General features: G+C 51.4%; 1 protein-coding gene and 1 pseudogene across 9 annotated transcripts in view; both read left to right on the top strand.

The window, feature by feature from the left end:
* The window catches only part of LOC102159409 (uncharacterized), a 47,229-nt gene that overhangs the window by 24,786 nt on the left and 7,218 nt on the right, over positions 1 to 15,225 (top strand). Inside the window, exons 2-3 of one of the 9 annotated variants that reach the window (XR_014811391.1) lie at positions 2,148 to 2,293; positions 2,514 to 4,913. The exons of 5 other annotated variants lie outside the window; for them this stretch is intronic. Coding sequence is in view for 1 of the 4 variants with exons in the window: in XM_084970266.1 (XP_084826392.1) it covers positions 12,139 to 12,291 (153 nt within the window). In the remaining 3 variants the exon portion in view is untranslated. Of the gene's footprint in view, positions 1 to 2,147; positions 2,294 to 2,513; positions 4,914 to 12,138; positions 12,412 to 15,225 lie in introns of those variants that run through there. 3 more of the 9 variants (XR_014811397.1, XR_014811390.1, XM_084970266.1) reach the window with 3 other exon arrangements.
* LOC100516814 (large ribosomal subunit protein P1 pseudogene) lies at positions 4,217 to 4,913 on the top strand (annotated as a pseudogene).

Raw genomic sequence — 15,225 nt, 5'->3', positions numbered from 1 at the left:
GCGCATAAATAGATTAACAGAACAAAAATTCCAGAAATAAACCCAAATAAGTAGAAACACTTTATGTTTTTTAAAAATATTTTAAATCTGTAAGTAAAAGATCAGTGTTTGCTAATGGATTAGACAACTGGGTAGCCGTCTGGGAGTAAAATGTCCAAACGGCTGAAAGATGAAAAATATGAAAGAGAAGCATTCCCGATGTGGCGCCGTGGGTTCATGCTCTGGCTTATCTCTACGGAGGCGCTGGTTCGATCCCTGGTGCAGTATGTGTGTTTTAGGATCCAGCGTTCCTGAAGCTGTGGCACAGATTTTGATCCCTGGCCCAGGAACTTCCATGTGCCCTGGGGGCAGCTGAAAAGAAGGAAGAGATTTCTAATAGCCTCAGAATGTAGATCCTTCTCAATAGGACGCAAGACTTACAAACCTGGAGTTCCCGTCATGGCGCAGTGGTTAACGGATCCGACTAGGAACCATGAGGTTGCGGGTTCGATCCCTGCCCTTGCTCAGTGGGTTAACGATCCGGCGTTGCCGTGAGCTGTGGTGTAGGTTGCAGACGCGGCTCGGATCCCGCGTTGCTGTGGCTCTGGTGTAGGCCGGTGGCTACAGCTCCGATTGGACCCCTAGCCTGGGAATCTCCATATGCTGCGGGAGCGGCCCAAGACCAAAAAAGAGCAAAAAAAAAAAGACTTACAAACCATAGAAGAAATATTGCCACAGAAAATGTTTTTCAGAGTTCCTGCTGTGGCTCAGCTGGTTAAGAATCCAGTACAGTGTCCGTGCGGAGGTGGGTTCAATCCCTAGCCTCATTCGGTGGGCTAAGGACCCAGTGTTGCCACAAGCTGCAGCACAGGTCACAGCTGCGGCTCGGACTCCACGTTGCCCGTGGCTGTGGTGTAGGCCTGCAGCTGCAGCTCCGATTTGACCCCTAGCAGGAACTTCCACACGCCGTGGGTGTGCCATGAAAAGAAAAAGTTTTTTCCCCTCAATACGGTTGGTGCTTAAACAGTGCCGGGGTGAAGGGTGCAGACCCTCTGCACGGGCAGAAATCCGGTATTGCTCTGCAGTCAGCCCCCCGGCTCCCCAGACCTCCGTCCTGGACTCAGCCAGCCCCGATCGCGTCTTACCACAGTGTGTCTTTATCGGAAAAAACCTGCCTCTAAGTGGACTGGGGCCATTCGAACCTGTGTTCTTCAAGGGTCAGTTGCAGTGGACACTGTAGTCCCTGCTGCTGCTGTTGTGGCGTTCTGGTCCCTCCCCCGCCCGGGAAGGGGACCTGCAGGACCTTCCTGCAAAACAACAAAAACAAATAAGGAAATGCCTTGACTCAGCCCAGGCCGTTGGTCTCTCCATCGGCACCCCTCTATCTGACGGCTCCGCACTCAGACGCGGTGGCGCTCCGGCTGGGTCCCGGCCTTGCTAACTGGCACTTAGGGGAGGGAGGCCACAGTGGAGACCGGGAAGGCCTCCTTTGCCCCTCTCCTGTCCGGTCCGGCACTCACATCACAGAAGCCAGAAGGCCCTGCAGGCCCGCCTGCACCTGCGGCTGAGCCGCCCAGGCTGCATTGGAAGCTCCCTGCTCAGCTGCCCCTCCTGCCTTTATATACAGTCCCTGAATCAGCTTTGCAGGGAAAATAAGTGTTTGTTTTGTTAGGAAGAAAAAAAAATTTCCTCTTGGTAAACCACTGTAAGCAAAATCAACAAACAAGGAACTGGAAAAGGAGTTCTCATCGTGGCTCAATGGTTAACAAACCTGACTAGCATCCATGAGGACGTGGGTTCGATCCCTGGCCTCGATCATTGGGTTAAGGATCGGGCGTTGCTGTGAGCTGTGGTGTGGGTCGCAGACTCGGCTCGGATCCCTCGTGGCTATGGCTGTGGTGTAGGCAGGTGGCTACAGCTCTAATTAGACCCCTAGCCTGGGAACTTCCACATGCCCCAGGTGCGGCCCTAAAAAGCAAAAAAAAAAAAAAAAAGTTGTTGAATGAAAGTGAACAGCCGAGAAAAACTTTGAAAATTCTGAGGAAAGTATTTCTTGCAGCCTGTAACTAAAGCCATGCAAAATATCAATCAAATATGAGAGCAGAACATAGACATTCAGGGGCATGCAAAGTCTCAAAACGACTTACCCTCCCCGTGCCCTTTCTCAGGAAGCAGTGAGAGGACGCGTCCACCGAAAGAGAAACCCTGGAAGGGCAAACGGTGCCGGAAATGGGAGCTCTAATGCTGGACGCGAGACACGGGAACCCCTAGGAAGATACTGAAAAGAGGTCCCGGGATACTGGTTCTGCATCAGGTGTAACGGGCCGCCGTTTGAGCCGGGAGATGGGAGCTGTCCCCAGGAGGCCCACTGCCACTGTGATACCATTTTGCCTGAGCACAGGGCGCGCTGGGTACCGTAACCCAGATTCTTATCCATGCTCAGCTCGCCTGGACTGTGCTCAGGAAGCTCCCGCCTGCCCGCCCTCCCATCCCCGCCCCCCGAATGAACTGAGAGCCCCCATTTCACTCCACAGAAATACTCTTGTCCGAGAGCCGGAGGTCGGCCCGGATGAACGAAGAAGCAGGAAATACAGCGAATCCCACTCATCTCGACATCATTCCTGAGACATCGTGAGCCTGACCCAGCCTGTAGACCAGCCAGGTGCTCCAGCCGCGGCGACCCCTGTATTTCCCTGCGCGTTTCCACGACCTTGCTGCGTGAGGCTCCCCAAGACCACCCCCAGGTTTGGTGATTCCCTCGGAGGACTCAGAGGACTCGGCATAGAGTCGTACTCAAGGCTCTGTCCGTCGCCGCAGAGGGACACCAAGCAGAATCAGCAAAAGAAAACAGCGGCGGGCACAGCCCAGGGAAACCAGCGGTGAGCCGAGTGCCCTCCAGGGGGAGTGCCACAGGACATCGCCCAGCCGCCGATCGCGACAGCACATGTGCTGTGTGTCAACCAGGGCCACTCATTAGAGGCTAAGGACCCAGGCTTCTCCTTTGCACACCCTCTGTCCTGGCACATACGAACTTCCAGAGCCCCGGAAGGAAAGCTGGTGTTCAGCACAAGCCAGATTGTTTGCACAAATAGTTTACGCACAGGAGCCACTGTCACCACTTAGGGAGTGGTGGACACCCTCCTGAAGTGCGGGTTCCGGAGGCCAGCCCGGGGCCAGCCTTGCCAGCAGCGCTTTCCAAGGAGCGCCGTCTCAGGCCTGCTCTGGGAGCTCTTTTCTAAATGATTTCCCACAAACCTTACCCAGAAAGGGCTCCTGGAAACGCCAGGGAAGCGGAAGCCAGGCTGTGACCTGGAAGCTCTGTTTAGTTTACATTTTCCTGGAAACCCTGGCCTGGACCGTGGTGACACCGCTTCTCCTTACACCGAGAGGCACGTTCTTTCCATCTCGTTTCCACTTTCTTTGGCTGCAGGGGACACAGCAAAGTGGTCAGACCACAAAGGGTCCTGTCAGCCAAAGCCCACCCTCTCCTGGGAACCGAGTTGTAACTGGGCATGTGGTGTCCGGGTGGCCTGCGTTTCTGAGGTTCCGTGTGTGTGTCTGAGGTCTTGCCTCTGAAGCCTACAAGAAGTGACGGGCTGCTTCTGGGTCTGGGTCTAAGGCTTAAGACTTTTTCCCCGTCCCCGCTGGCTGGTCCCCAGAGGCGCCAGCGACACAGCTTCAGCCACCCAGGTGGTGAAATGCTGTAGTGACAGCACAAAACAAAGACGTAAGGAGTCGGGTTCCCTGAACATCCTCTCCGAACAAGAGCGGCCTGGCAAGTGAGACAGAAAATGTCCTTCTTTCTTTCTTTTTTTAAATTCTTTGTTATTTCCCCAATACAATTTTTCTTTTTTTTTTTTTTTTTTGCTGTGCAGCAAGGTGACCCAGTTACACATACATGTATATATTCTTTTTTCTCCCATTATCCTGCTCCGTCATGAGCAACTAGACGTAGTTCTCAGGGCTCCACAGCAGGAAGAAAGCTGCCTTATTTCTTCGTGCACTTTCTCCATCCCCCGACTCAAACAGCGTGATAGCACAAAAGGCAGGATGTGCGCTCCCTCGGAAGAAGCACGTCGGGAGCTCCTGAGATTCAGGAATATTTGTTTCTTAACCTGGTATCAAATACACACACACACTTTGGTATGTATCTATGAGTCATCTCACTGTTTTAAACAAATTGCACACACCGTGATGCCAAGGGTACCGCCCAGGGACCTCTGCCCAGACCTGAGTGATGACCTGTATGGGGAAAGAATCGGAAAAGGACTGGCTGGAGGATAGCTGATTTACTTTGCTGTACACAAAGTACAGCACACACAACTTTCTAAGTCAGCTATACGCCGATAAAATTTATTTGAAAAAGTGAAAGACCCTTCCTCGGCGGCTGCTAAGGTGCTCGGTCCTTCCGAGGACGCTAAGGCCGCGTTGGGGTGAGGCCCTCACTTCATCCGGCCACTGGCACCGTGCCCAGCAGCCCCCACCCAGCATTCATCCACACCGCGGCCTCCGTCCCCGGGGCTCGCCTGCGTCTCCTCTGCCCTCAGCCTGCAGGATGATGAGGTGACAGTCACGGAGGATGAGATCGAGGCTCTCATGAAAGCAGCAGGTGTAAATGCTGAGCCTTTCTGCCAGGCTTGTCTGCAAAGCTCTGGCCAGTGTCAACATGGGGAGCCTCATCTGCAGTGTGGGGGCTGGTGGACCTGCCCCCAGCAGCTGGTACTCCACCAGCAGGAAATCCTGCCCCGGCCACCACTGCTGCCCCGGCTGAGGAGAAGAAAGTAGAAGCGAAGAAAGAAGAATCTGAGGAGTCTGATGATGATACGGGCTTTGGTCTTTTTGACTAAACTTCTATAACACATTCAATAATAAAAAGCTGAGCTCATTAAAAAGAAATAAAAAATAAAGTGCTTGAATCTATCAAGGCAAAAAAAGATTAGCAGAATTAATAATGGTGAAATATGGAGTTCCCAGCATGGTGCAGTGGGTTGAGAACCCAACTGCAGCGGCTCAAGTTGCAGCAGCAGCCCAGGTTTGATTCCCAGCCTGGCCCTTTGGGTTAAAGGATCTGGGGTGGCCACAGCCACAGCGTAGGTCACAGCCGAGGCTCGGCCTCATTCCCTGGCCGGGGAACTTCCACATGCTGTGGGTGTGGCTGTAAAGGGTTTTTTTAAATGGTGAAGTATGTGTTTGCTAACACTTGATGAAAGTAGTTTTCCTGGAAAAATAACAAGTGACTTCCATGTACATTGTGGGGAGAAAAGATACAATGACGATGATTCCACAAAAATCGGAGATGGAAATATCCCAGTTTCTCTAACAAAATGTAAAGTCGTGCAATCTCACTAATTTATAAAAGCAAAGTTGTAGGAGTTCCCGCTGTGGCGCAATGGGATCAGCAGCATCTCTGCAGTGCCAAGGACAGAGGTTCGATCCCCAGCCTGGCACAGTGGGTTAAAGGACCTGGCATTGCCACACCTGTGGTGTAGGTCGCAACTGTGACTGGCCTGAGAACTCCATTTGCCACGGGGTAGCCAAAAATGAAAACAAACAATGATAAAGCAAAAAAAAAATGTAGTAATAGTGAAATACCATTTGCCCCTTGCCATTAAAAAAGTTTAATATCCAACATTGGAGAATGTGTGGCAAAACTATCATCTTTATAAATTTCAGTAAGATTATAAATTGATCTAAGCTTTTTGGAGTACAATTTTACACTGCCTACAAAAATTTTAAATATGCAGAACAAATCATCTAGAAAAAGACAACCCAGGAGTTCCCTTCATGGCTCAGCGGTTAACAAACCTGACTAGTATCCATGAGGATATGGGTTTGATCCCTGGCCTCCTTCTGGGTTAAGGATCCAGTGTTGCCACGAGCCATGGTGTAGGTTGCAGACGTGGCTCGGATCCCACGTTGCTGTGGCTGTGGTGTAGGCCGGCAGCCACAGCCCCGATTTGACCCCCAGCCTGGGAACTCCATATCGGCCCTAGAAAAGACCAAAAAAAGACAAAAAAAAAAAAAATTAGGAATGTTCTATTAAAGGGGGGGAGGGGAAGTTTCCATCGTAGCTCAGAGGTAACAACCCAACTCGTATCCATGAGGTCGCAGATTCGATCCCTGGCCTCACTCAGTGGGTTAAGGATCCTGCGTTGTTGTGGCTGTGGTGTAGGCCGGCAGCCACAGCTCCGATTGACCCCTAGCCTGGGAACCTCCATATGCCAAGGGTGCAGCCCTAAAAAGCACCAAAAAAAAAAACCCCAGTTTTTTAAATGAGCAAAAGACTTGAACAGACACTTCACAAAAGATAACATTCATTTTTTAATCTATTTTAAGATTTTTATTTTTCCATTATAGTTGATTTACAGTGTCCTGTCAATTTCTAGTGTACAGCAAAGCGACTCAGTCACACACATGTATATAATATATACATATATATATATATATATTTTACAAAAGATAGATAACATTGACATGGCCAATAATCATATGAAAAGGTGCTCGGTGTCATCCCTTATCAGGGAAAATACAAAATAAAAGCACAGTCCTATCTTCACACTCGCAACAGAGTGGCTAACATCAAAAGGACTGAAAATCCAGGCCTTGTTGAGGAAGTGGGCAACTCAGTGTAAACTGGTGACAACCCTGTTGGAACATGGTTCCTCGGTATCTGCTGAGACCACGCGCGTGCAGGAGCTAAAACACAGGTGACCTGGGAACCAGCAGCGCTACTCCCAGGCGTCTGTCTCACCGAGAGGCAGAAGAATGTGTGCACACGTTCTCAGTGCCTTTGTGTGTCATAGTCAGAACCGAAACAACCCAGTGTCCGTCCGCGGAGCTGGGCCAGTGGACGGGCCGCCGTCATCTGCGTCTGCGCGATAACCGCGTGGCAGAGGGAAAAAATAACTGCCGGTACACCCACCACGTGGCTGAGTCCCACACACACCATGTTGGGTGGGAGTCGCTGACGCAAGGGTACACATCGCGTCAGTCCGTTTATATGACATTCAAAAGCAGACGACTAATCAGTGTCCCGGAAGAGTGCTTCTCTTGGAGGGAGACAGTGATTGAGAAGGGGGCACAGGGAGCTCCTGCGGTGCTGGAAACCCTGTGTTCATCTGGGTGTGTACATTTGTAAAACTTTATCAAGCTCTGCACTTAGGGTTTGAGCACTTTAGCTAAGTTTACTTTAAAAAAATTAAAATAAAGAGCTCCAGCTGTGGTCCAGTGGGATCAGCGGCATCTTGGGAATGCTGGGATGAGGGTTCAATCCCCAGCCCTGCACAGTGGGTTAAAAGTCCCCGGTGCCACAGCTGCAGAGCTGATCCCTGGCCTGAGAGCTCCACACGCCTCAGGGAAGTCAACAATGGGGAAAAAAATGTAGAAAAAGAAATCTCATTGCCTAATAAAAATTAAAATAGGAGTTCCCGTCGTGGTGCAGTGGTTAACGAATCCGACTAGGAACCACGAGGTTGCGGGTTTGGTCCCTGCCCTTGCTCAGTGGGTTAACGATCCAGCGTTGCCGTGAGCTGTGGTGTAGGTTGCAGATGCGGCTCAGATCTGGTGTTGCTGTGGCTCTGGTGTAGGCCGGTGGCTACAGCTCCGATTCGACCCCTAGCCTGGGAACCTCCATATGCCGAGGGAGCGGCCCAAAGAAATAGCAAAAAGACAAAAAAAAAAAAAATTAAAATAGGAGTTCCCTGGTGGCCTAGTGGTTAAGGACTCAGCAATGTCGCTACTGTAGCTACTGTTTCTTTTGTTTAGTTTTGTCTTTCGTCTTTTCTAGGGCCGCACCTGTGGCATGTGGAGGGTCCCAAGCTAGGGGTCGAATCGGAACTGTAGCCTATGCCAGAGCCACAGCAACACGGAATCCGAGCCGAGTATGCAACCCACACCACAGCTCACAGCAACACCGGATCCTTAACCCACTGAGCAAGGCCAGGGATCGAACCCGCAACCTCATGGTTTCTAGTCAGGTTCGTCAACCACTGAGCCACGACGAGAACTCCCGCAGCTTAGATGTGATCCCTGGCCCAGGAACTTCCGCATGCCTTGGGCAGAACCAAAAAAAATTAAAATAAATAAAACATAATGCCCCAGGCCTACTAAAGGCAGGACAAGACAAGAATGGCCGTCAGTCCTACCGTTTACCATTGTGCAAAGATATTAACCAAAGCGAACAGACGAGAGGAAGAAATTAGATGTAAAAAAAATTAGGAAAGAGGAAGTGAAACTTTTACTGTTTGTTAAGAATATGATCAAATACTTAGAACACCCAGGAGAATCAACAGAAAACCTGTCATTAAGTGAATTCAGTGAAGTGATAGAGCACAAAATTATCTGCAGAGATGGGAAATCTCCGTACACACGAATGCCTAAAAGCGTCCCCATAAACATCCTCGCGTGTGTCCTCTCGTGGACCCACATGAGCCTTTCCCCGGGACGTGTGCTCGGGAGCAGGACTGCTGCTCACGGGACCCAGGGGTCTTGCTTTGATGGAAGCTGCCAGATGGTGGGCCAGGACAGTTGCTCCGGCCGAACCACCCCCGGCATCCTTGCCAGTGTTTGCCGTGGCCCTAGAGAATGTGCTTCTGGAGCAAGAAAGAGGAAGACCTGGGCTGTGGGAGTCCAGGGTTCCAGCCCAGGAGAGAGGGGAAGGACTTCCCAGAGTGTGCGGCAGGGTGAGGTTGGAGCAGAGGATGCAGGGCTGCGGGAAGGATGATCCAGGAGTGAGGCGTTGAGCCACTGCATCTAAGCGGTTTGGAAACACTGTATTGACAGGTACTTGAAAGATCTGTTGGAGACTTTAGGAAAAAGTTTAAAAACAAAACAATGCAAATGTAAATACAAGGCAATCATGAGCAGATAACTAAAATTTACCAAAAAGGGAAGTAGGGCATATAACGGTATCTTTTGGCTCATCTTTGAACAATTTTTTACATATCCTTGAACATATAAACTCTGATTACTGATTTAACCAAAAAAAAAATTTGGCCACACCCACAGCATGGAGAACTTGGCAGGCCAGGGACTGAACCCACGACACAGCAGTGACATGAACCACTGCAGTGACAATGCTGGATCCTTAACCTGCTGAGCCACCAGGGATCTTCTCTTGGTAATTTTTATCGTTTTTTTGTATTGTTTGTCCATGCAGCCTATGGAGGTTTCTCCAATCAGAGCTATAGCTGCAAGCCTACACCTCAGCCACAGCAATGCCAGATCTGAGCCGTGTCCGCAACCTACACCACAGCTCACAGCAACACTGGATCCTTAACCCACTGATCGAGACCAGGAATCAAACCCTCATCCTCACGGATACTAGTTGGGTTCATTACCACTGAACCATAACGGGAACTTCAAGTGGTAATTTTTAAAATAGCTCTTTAGGCTTATTTGGAAGCTGCTAAAACGGCTGAAAGTGGTTTCCTGTGTGTAGCAGGAGAGAGGAGAGGGGAGGGGTAAGGCACGGGGCTGCTTAATGAACTTTCTAGAACATTTTTTTTTCTTTCTTTAGGGCCGCACCTGTGGCAAGTTCCCAGGCTAGAGGTAGAATCAGAACTGCAGCTGCTGGCCTGCATCACAGCCACAGCAATACAGGATCCAAGCCTTGTCTTCGACCTACACCACAGCTCATGGCAATGCGGGATCTTTAACCCAATGAGCAGAGCCAGGAATCGAACCCGAATCCTCATGGATACTAGCTGGGTTCATTGCCTCCGAGCCGCTACGGGAACCCCAATGCTGATCCTTAATCCACTGTGCCACTGCGGGAACTCCAGCAACAAAGTACTTTTACTTAAGATATATACATTTTTAAGACATAATACTATTTATTGCATATAAACAAGATTTTGTAATGTAACTTTTATAAGCACTAGGAAATCAAAAAATTTGTGTGACTTGCTCTATTGCTACAACAGTTGCTTAACTGCCGTGGCCTGGAACCAAACCTGCAGTATCTCCAAGGCTTGCCCATACATAGATATTCCTGAAACAGCTGCTCCACAGCAAGACAGAGCCACAGTGTGTATTCCACCAAGCGTGATAATCAGATCTCAGTGAGCTAAGACGCATTCTCGGTCTTTATTTGACATGGGTGATAAGGAAGCATTAGAAGCCTTTGCACATTCTGGAGTTCCCATTGTGGCACAGCGGAAACAAATCCAACTAGGAACCATGAAGTTATGGGTTCGATCCCTGGCCTCGCCCAATAGGTTAAGGATCTGCTGTTGCTGTGAGCTGTGATGTGGGCCGCAGACATGGCTCGGGTCCTGCGCTGCTGTGTCTGTGGCATAGGCCATCGGCTACCACTCCTATTCGACCCCTAGCCTGGGAACCTCCATGTGCCGTAGGGGCGGCCCTAGAAAGACAAAAGGACACAAAAAAGAAAAGAAAAAAGAGAGGATGTATAACCTCGAAGTGTGGGCTGACCAGGTGTGCTTATGTCAGGTCTCACACCAGCTTGATGTAATGTCCTCGGCAGTGGGCGACTTACCGGTCCTCTGGAGAAGGAGCACACATCCAAACCGTCTGCAGGACCTCAGGGTCAAGTTTATCTCTTCATTTTGGATTTGGCCACGTGAGCTGCCTTGGTCAGGGCGAGTGAACATGATGGGAGCAAAGGTTTGAAAGGTGCTGTGGGGGCCACTGGGGCTGCTCTCCTACCAAATCTGCCATGAAAAGAGCCTTCCTCTGATGACTTCAGCCCAGATCGCACAACAGGACACGTGGAACGGAGCTGCCCCAGCCACCTCTCACACGGGTGGGCGAGAAATACTGCCGAGCGTCCGTGCTTGTGTGTGACCCAGCCTTGTTGGGCCAACAGCTGCCTGATACATACTCCAGGTTAACCTGTCATATGACCTGACTAATACATGGCACAGAGCTGAAACCTGAGATTCTGTTTTGGTCTCAGGGAGTGTCACAGGCCCGGTTCTCCAGGAAGCAGATGCTGAGGCAGAGTTAGGAGCCCAGGTTTCCTGCGAAAGAAAGGGGGAGACATCAGGTGGCAGTGCAGACCTGGGAAAGTGTCTGCCAGCCCAGCCAGCTCCAGAGGGGCCCTGCGTCAGGGGACATGCTAGGCCCTTGTGCTGCTGGCTGAGCCAGGCATCGACTGCGGACTGCCCAGAGGAGAGAGTGCCATGGGCAGTCATTGGCTGGGAGGTGCCCTGGAAAGAGCAGGATGGATGCTGAAGGAGGAAAAGCTGGAGCCAGTCAGCAAAGCACACCCCTGGCATCCAGGCAGCTGGTCCCTCCTGCCCATGTCCATAGCTTGCACAGGTAGCTTAGGGCAGTAGGAATGTGAAAGGCAGTGGGAGTTCCTGCTGTGGCTCAGGGTTAAGAACCCAAAATAGTATCCATGAGTTCAATCCCTGGCCCCGCTCAGTGGGTTAAGGGTCCAGTGTTGCCGAGAGCTTAAGCTGGGTTGCAGGCACGGCTCTGATCTGGAATTGCTGTGGCTGTGGCGTAGGCCGGCAGCTGCAGCTCTGATTTGACCCCGAGCCCGGGAACCTGCAGGTGCTGCAGGTGTGACTGTAAAATAAAAAAGGAGGGGGAGAAAGAATTTTAAAATGGGACTCCCCGGAATTCCGGTTGCGGCTCAGCGGTAATGAACATGCCTGGAATCTGTGCAGACGCAGGTTCGATCCCTGGCCTTGCTCAGTGGGTTAAGAATCTGGTGTTGCCATGAGCTGTGGTGTAGGTCGCAGACATGGCTCGGATCCCCTGTGGCTGTGGCTATGGTGCAGGCCAGCAGCTGCAGCTCCAATTGGACCCTTAGCCTGGGAACCTCCATATGCCCCTGGTGCGGCCCTCAAAAGACAAAAGACAAAAAAATAAATAAAAAATAAATAAGTAAAAAGAAAGAAAAACACACACACTCCCACACCTAGACCAGAGGACCTCTCTTTCAGCTGCCTCCCCTTCTTTCCACTCTGCTCCTCCTTCCTTCCCACGGGGAGCCCCAGTTCCTTCCCGGAGCAGCCCTGGCTTCCGCAAGGCGGAGCCTCTCCACTGCCCTGACGGGGCCTCCAGGGCCAGGCTGGCAGTGCAGCAGCAGCAGAGGCTCTGGACACTTACCCCTTCTTGATTCTTACTACCGTTGCGTCATGTTGCCTCTTTTTCACTTAGGCTCATTGTCCTGTCCTCCCGTTTCAGATGAGAGCCCTGCAGATAGCTCCCATCTATGTCATCGGCCAGCCTGGTACAGCCTTCCCAGCTTTGTCAGCCCTTGGTCACATGGGTGCTGGTCCCCAGGAGGAGCTGGCACCAGGACGCACAGGGGCTTCACACGCTGCTGAGTCCGGCTGAGCGCTTCTGCAGCGAGCCTCAGCAGGGACACGCCGTGGTTAGTGTCTCCTGGGGCAGGTGGGCGGGTGACAGTTGGCAGCCTGTCCACAGATCATACACTGAACAGCTCCATCTTTTAGGAAAGGGTTTAGCGTCTCGGGAGGTTTGCAAATAACCTCTCACGTCCCTGCCCGAGTTCAGAACCACTTGAGAGAAACAGGAGTCGGACAGGTGGAGATTAAGCTATTAGCTTTAAGACTGAAAAGCTGATGAGAAGGAAGGGTTATACGTATGTGGCCAAAGGCGTTACTCTTTGAGTTCAAATTGCGCTTGGATTCATTTCACCCTCCTGCCCAGTCTGGGGACAGTAGAGCCCCCTCCCTGGGAGGGGACAGGATGAGGACTGATTTGAGGGGTCCGGTTCTCCCGGACATCATCGATCACTTCCTCTGAGAGAGAAGGCGAAGGTGCAAGATGAGATGAGAGCCCGGAAGTGCTAGGTGAGCGGTCAGGGGTCCTGAACCTGCAGGCCACAGCTTCTGAGGACCTGTGAAGTCCCTGAAATTGAACAGTGTGTGTGTGTGAGAGAGAGAGAGAAAGAGAGAGAGAGATTTTTCTGGAGAGTCTTCAGTAGGTACTTGACCAGATCTCTTTAACCCACGCCCCCAGGACTGCTGTGAGTGTTGGTTGATAATTACCAGCTGCCCCTTCTTTGATGAATTTTCCTTGACCAAAAGGGAGCCCTGAGCCGGAGAGGCTCCACCTGCCCCCAGGGGAAACTGACTGCCTTGGGGGTTAAAGCTCACCCCCTTGCCCCAAGGTGAGAACTGCTCTGCAGTGAGGCTCGCGCTCCGGGTGAAACCCCAATTCAGGCTGAGCTCCTGTCCTGCCAAGACCACCTGCTGCCCCCGCCCCCACTCTTCCTCCTCGGAGCACTCCCTCCAGAATCCCTGTCTCAAGCTCTGCTTCCAGGACCTTGACCCAATTCAGGGCTCGTTAGCTCTCGTCAGATTCTGAAGGTGGTCTGTGATGCTGCAGTGGGTTGAATAGTGACTCCCCAAAAGACGTGCCCACGTCCTAATCCCGGAAGCCCCTGAATGTCACCTTATTTGGGAAAGGGGCCTTTGCAGATGTAATGACGTTAAGCATCCTTATGATGAGATCATCCTGGATTATCCTAAATCCAATGACAAGTGTCCTTAAAGAGACACAGATGGGAGACACTCAGACACAGAGGAGAAGCCATGTGACAGGGGAAGCAGAGGTTGGAGCAAGGTGGCCACAAGCCAAGGAACACCTGGAGCCCCCAGAAGCTGGATGAGGCAGGAAGGACCCTCACCTGGCACCTCTGGAGGGAGCGAGTCCTGCCAATACCTGGATATTGGTCTCGGCTTCCATAAATTTCTGTTTTATGCCACCCAGCTGTGATCATTTGTTACAGCAGCCACAGATACCCTCCAGAGCTTAAGAATTCCTTATCCTGGGGAGTTCCCGTCGTGGCGCAGTGGTTAACGAATCCGACTAGGAACCATGAGGTTGCGGGTTCGGTCCCTGGCCTTGCTCAGTGGGTTAACGATCCAGCGTTGCCGTGAGCTGTGGTGTAGGTTGCAGACGCGGCTCGGATCCCGCGTTGCTATGGCTCTGGCGTAGGCCGGTGGCTATAGCTCCGATTGGACCCCTAGCCTGGGAACCTCCATATGCCGAGGGAGGGGCCCAAGAAATAGCAAAAAGACAAAAAAAAAAAAAAAAGAATTCCTTATCCTTCTGGGCACCAAAGTCCTCCCCCATGGACATGTAAGGCGCCGTTCCCCACCCCCTCCTGTATCACCAGGCCCCCATCCCCAGACCCTCTTAGAGGGCTGAGCTCCTCAGGAGAAACCGCCTCTACCTGGCTGAAAACCCCGCAGAAAGAAGGGGGCAGCTCTGCCGCCCAGGAAGGTGTGTCTGCCCTCTCCCAGCATCACTCTCCTTGGGACCAGCCCCTTATCAGTGGCTCTATCCCTTCTTTGTCCTTCTTGCTCTAAGAATGACCCTAAAGGCCTTTTTGTTTTCCTCGGGGTGTCTGGCAAAGCCGGGCCTGTCCTGACGCTGTCTTTCGGGCTCGTGTCACTTCCCAGCACCCATCCCCGTGAGGCTTCCTTCCTCTGAAGGTTGTCCGTCTGCCCCCAAAAGCCAGCTCAGCGGGGCTGGGGCCGGGCGCTCATCTCCGCTACTCCTTCCCTTGTTTCATCTTCGTTGTGATTATTCATTAGCGTATAATCAGGATGTCTTTTTAAGGACGCGCCCTTCTTGATATCAGCTCACAGAATAAAAGGTAGTTGATAAATGGCGGCCCTTTGCTGCTCACTGAAAGTCAAAAGCTAATGAAATACTTTGATCAAAAAGAATTTTGCTTTCATTGCTGCAAAAATAGCAAAAGCCTTGCAGGAGCAGTTGCACAGGCGTTTGGGCAGATGCTCTTCGAGGTCAGGAATCATCGATCCGAGGTCTGCTTTTAAGCAGGGAGCTCACGCCAGCGCACAGGTGGACGGAAAGGACTTTGCCTGCCAGGCGCCTGGTTCCCGCACACGCCCAGCTCTCCCTGGACCCTTGCAACAGCTTTTTTTTCTAATTTAATGTTACTGGGGTATCGTCGGTTTGCAGCGTAGTATCCATTTCAGGTGTACAGAAAAGTGAAATCAATCATACATATGAGTATCTCCGTTCTTTTTTTCCACATGGGTAGATTTTCCTGTGCCGTACAGTAGGTTCTCGTTAATCAACTATTTTATTTTTTTTTCTTTTTTTGGGCCGCACCCACGGCATATGGAAGTTCCCAGGCTAGGGGTCCAATCAGAGCTGCAGCTGCAGGCCTACATCACAGCCACAGCCACGCCAGATCCTTAACCCATTGAGCTAGGCCAGGGATTGAACCTGTGTCCTCGCGGATACTAGTCAGGTTTGTTACCGCTGAGC

The sequence above is a fragment of the Sus scrofa genome, chromosome 7, assembly GCF_054392235.1.
Source record: "Sus scrofa isolate SSC_HxYL_T2T_F1_AM1 chromosome 7, Sscrofa_HxYL_maternal_Yorkshire_Landrace_v2.0, whole genome shotgun sequence".
NCBI classification, from domain to species: Eukaryota; Metazoa; Chordata; class Mammalia; order Artiodactyla; family Suidae; genus Sus; species Sus scrofa.
This window is presented reverse-complemented; position numbering and strand designations above follow the sequence as displayed.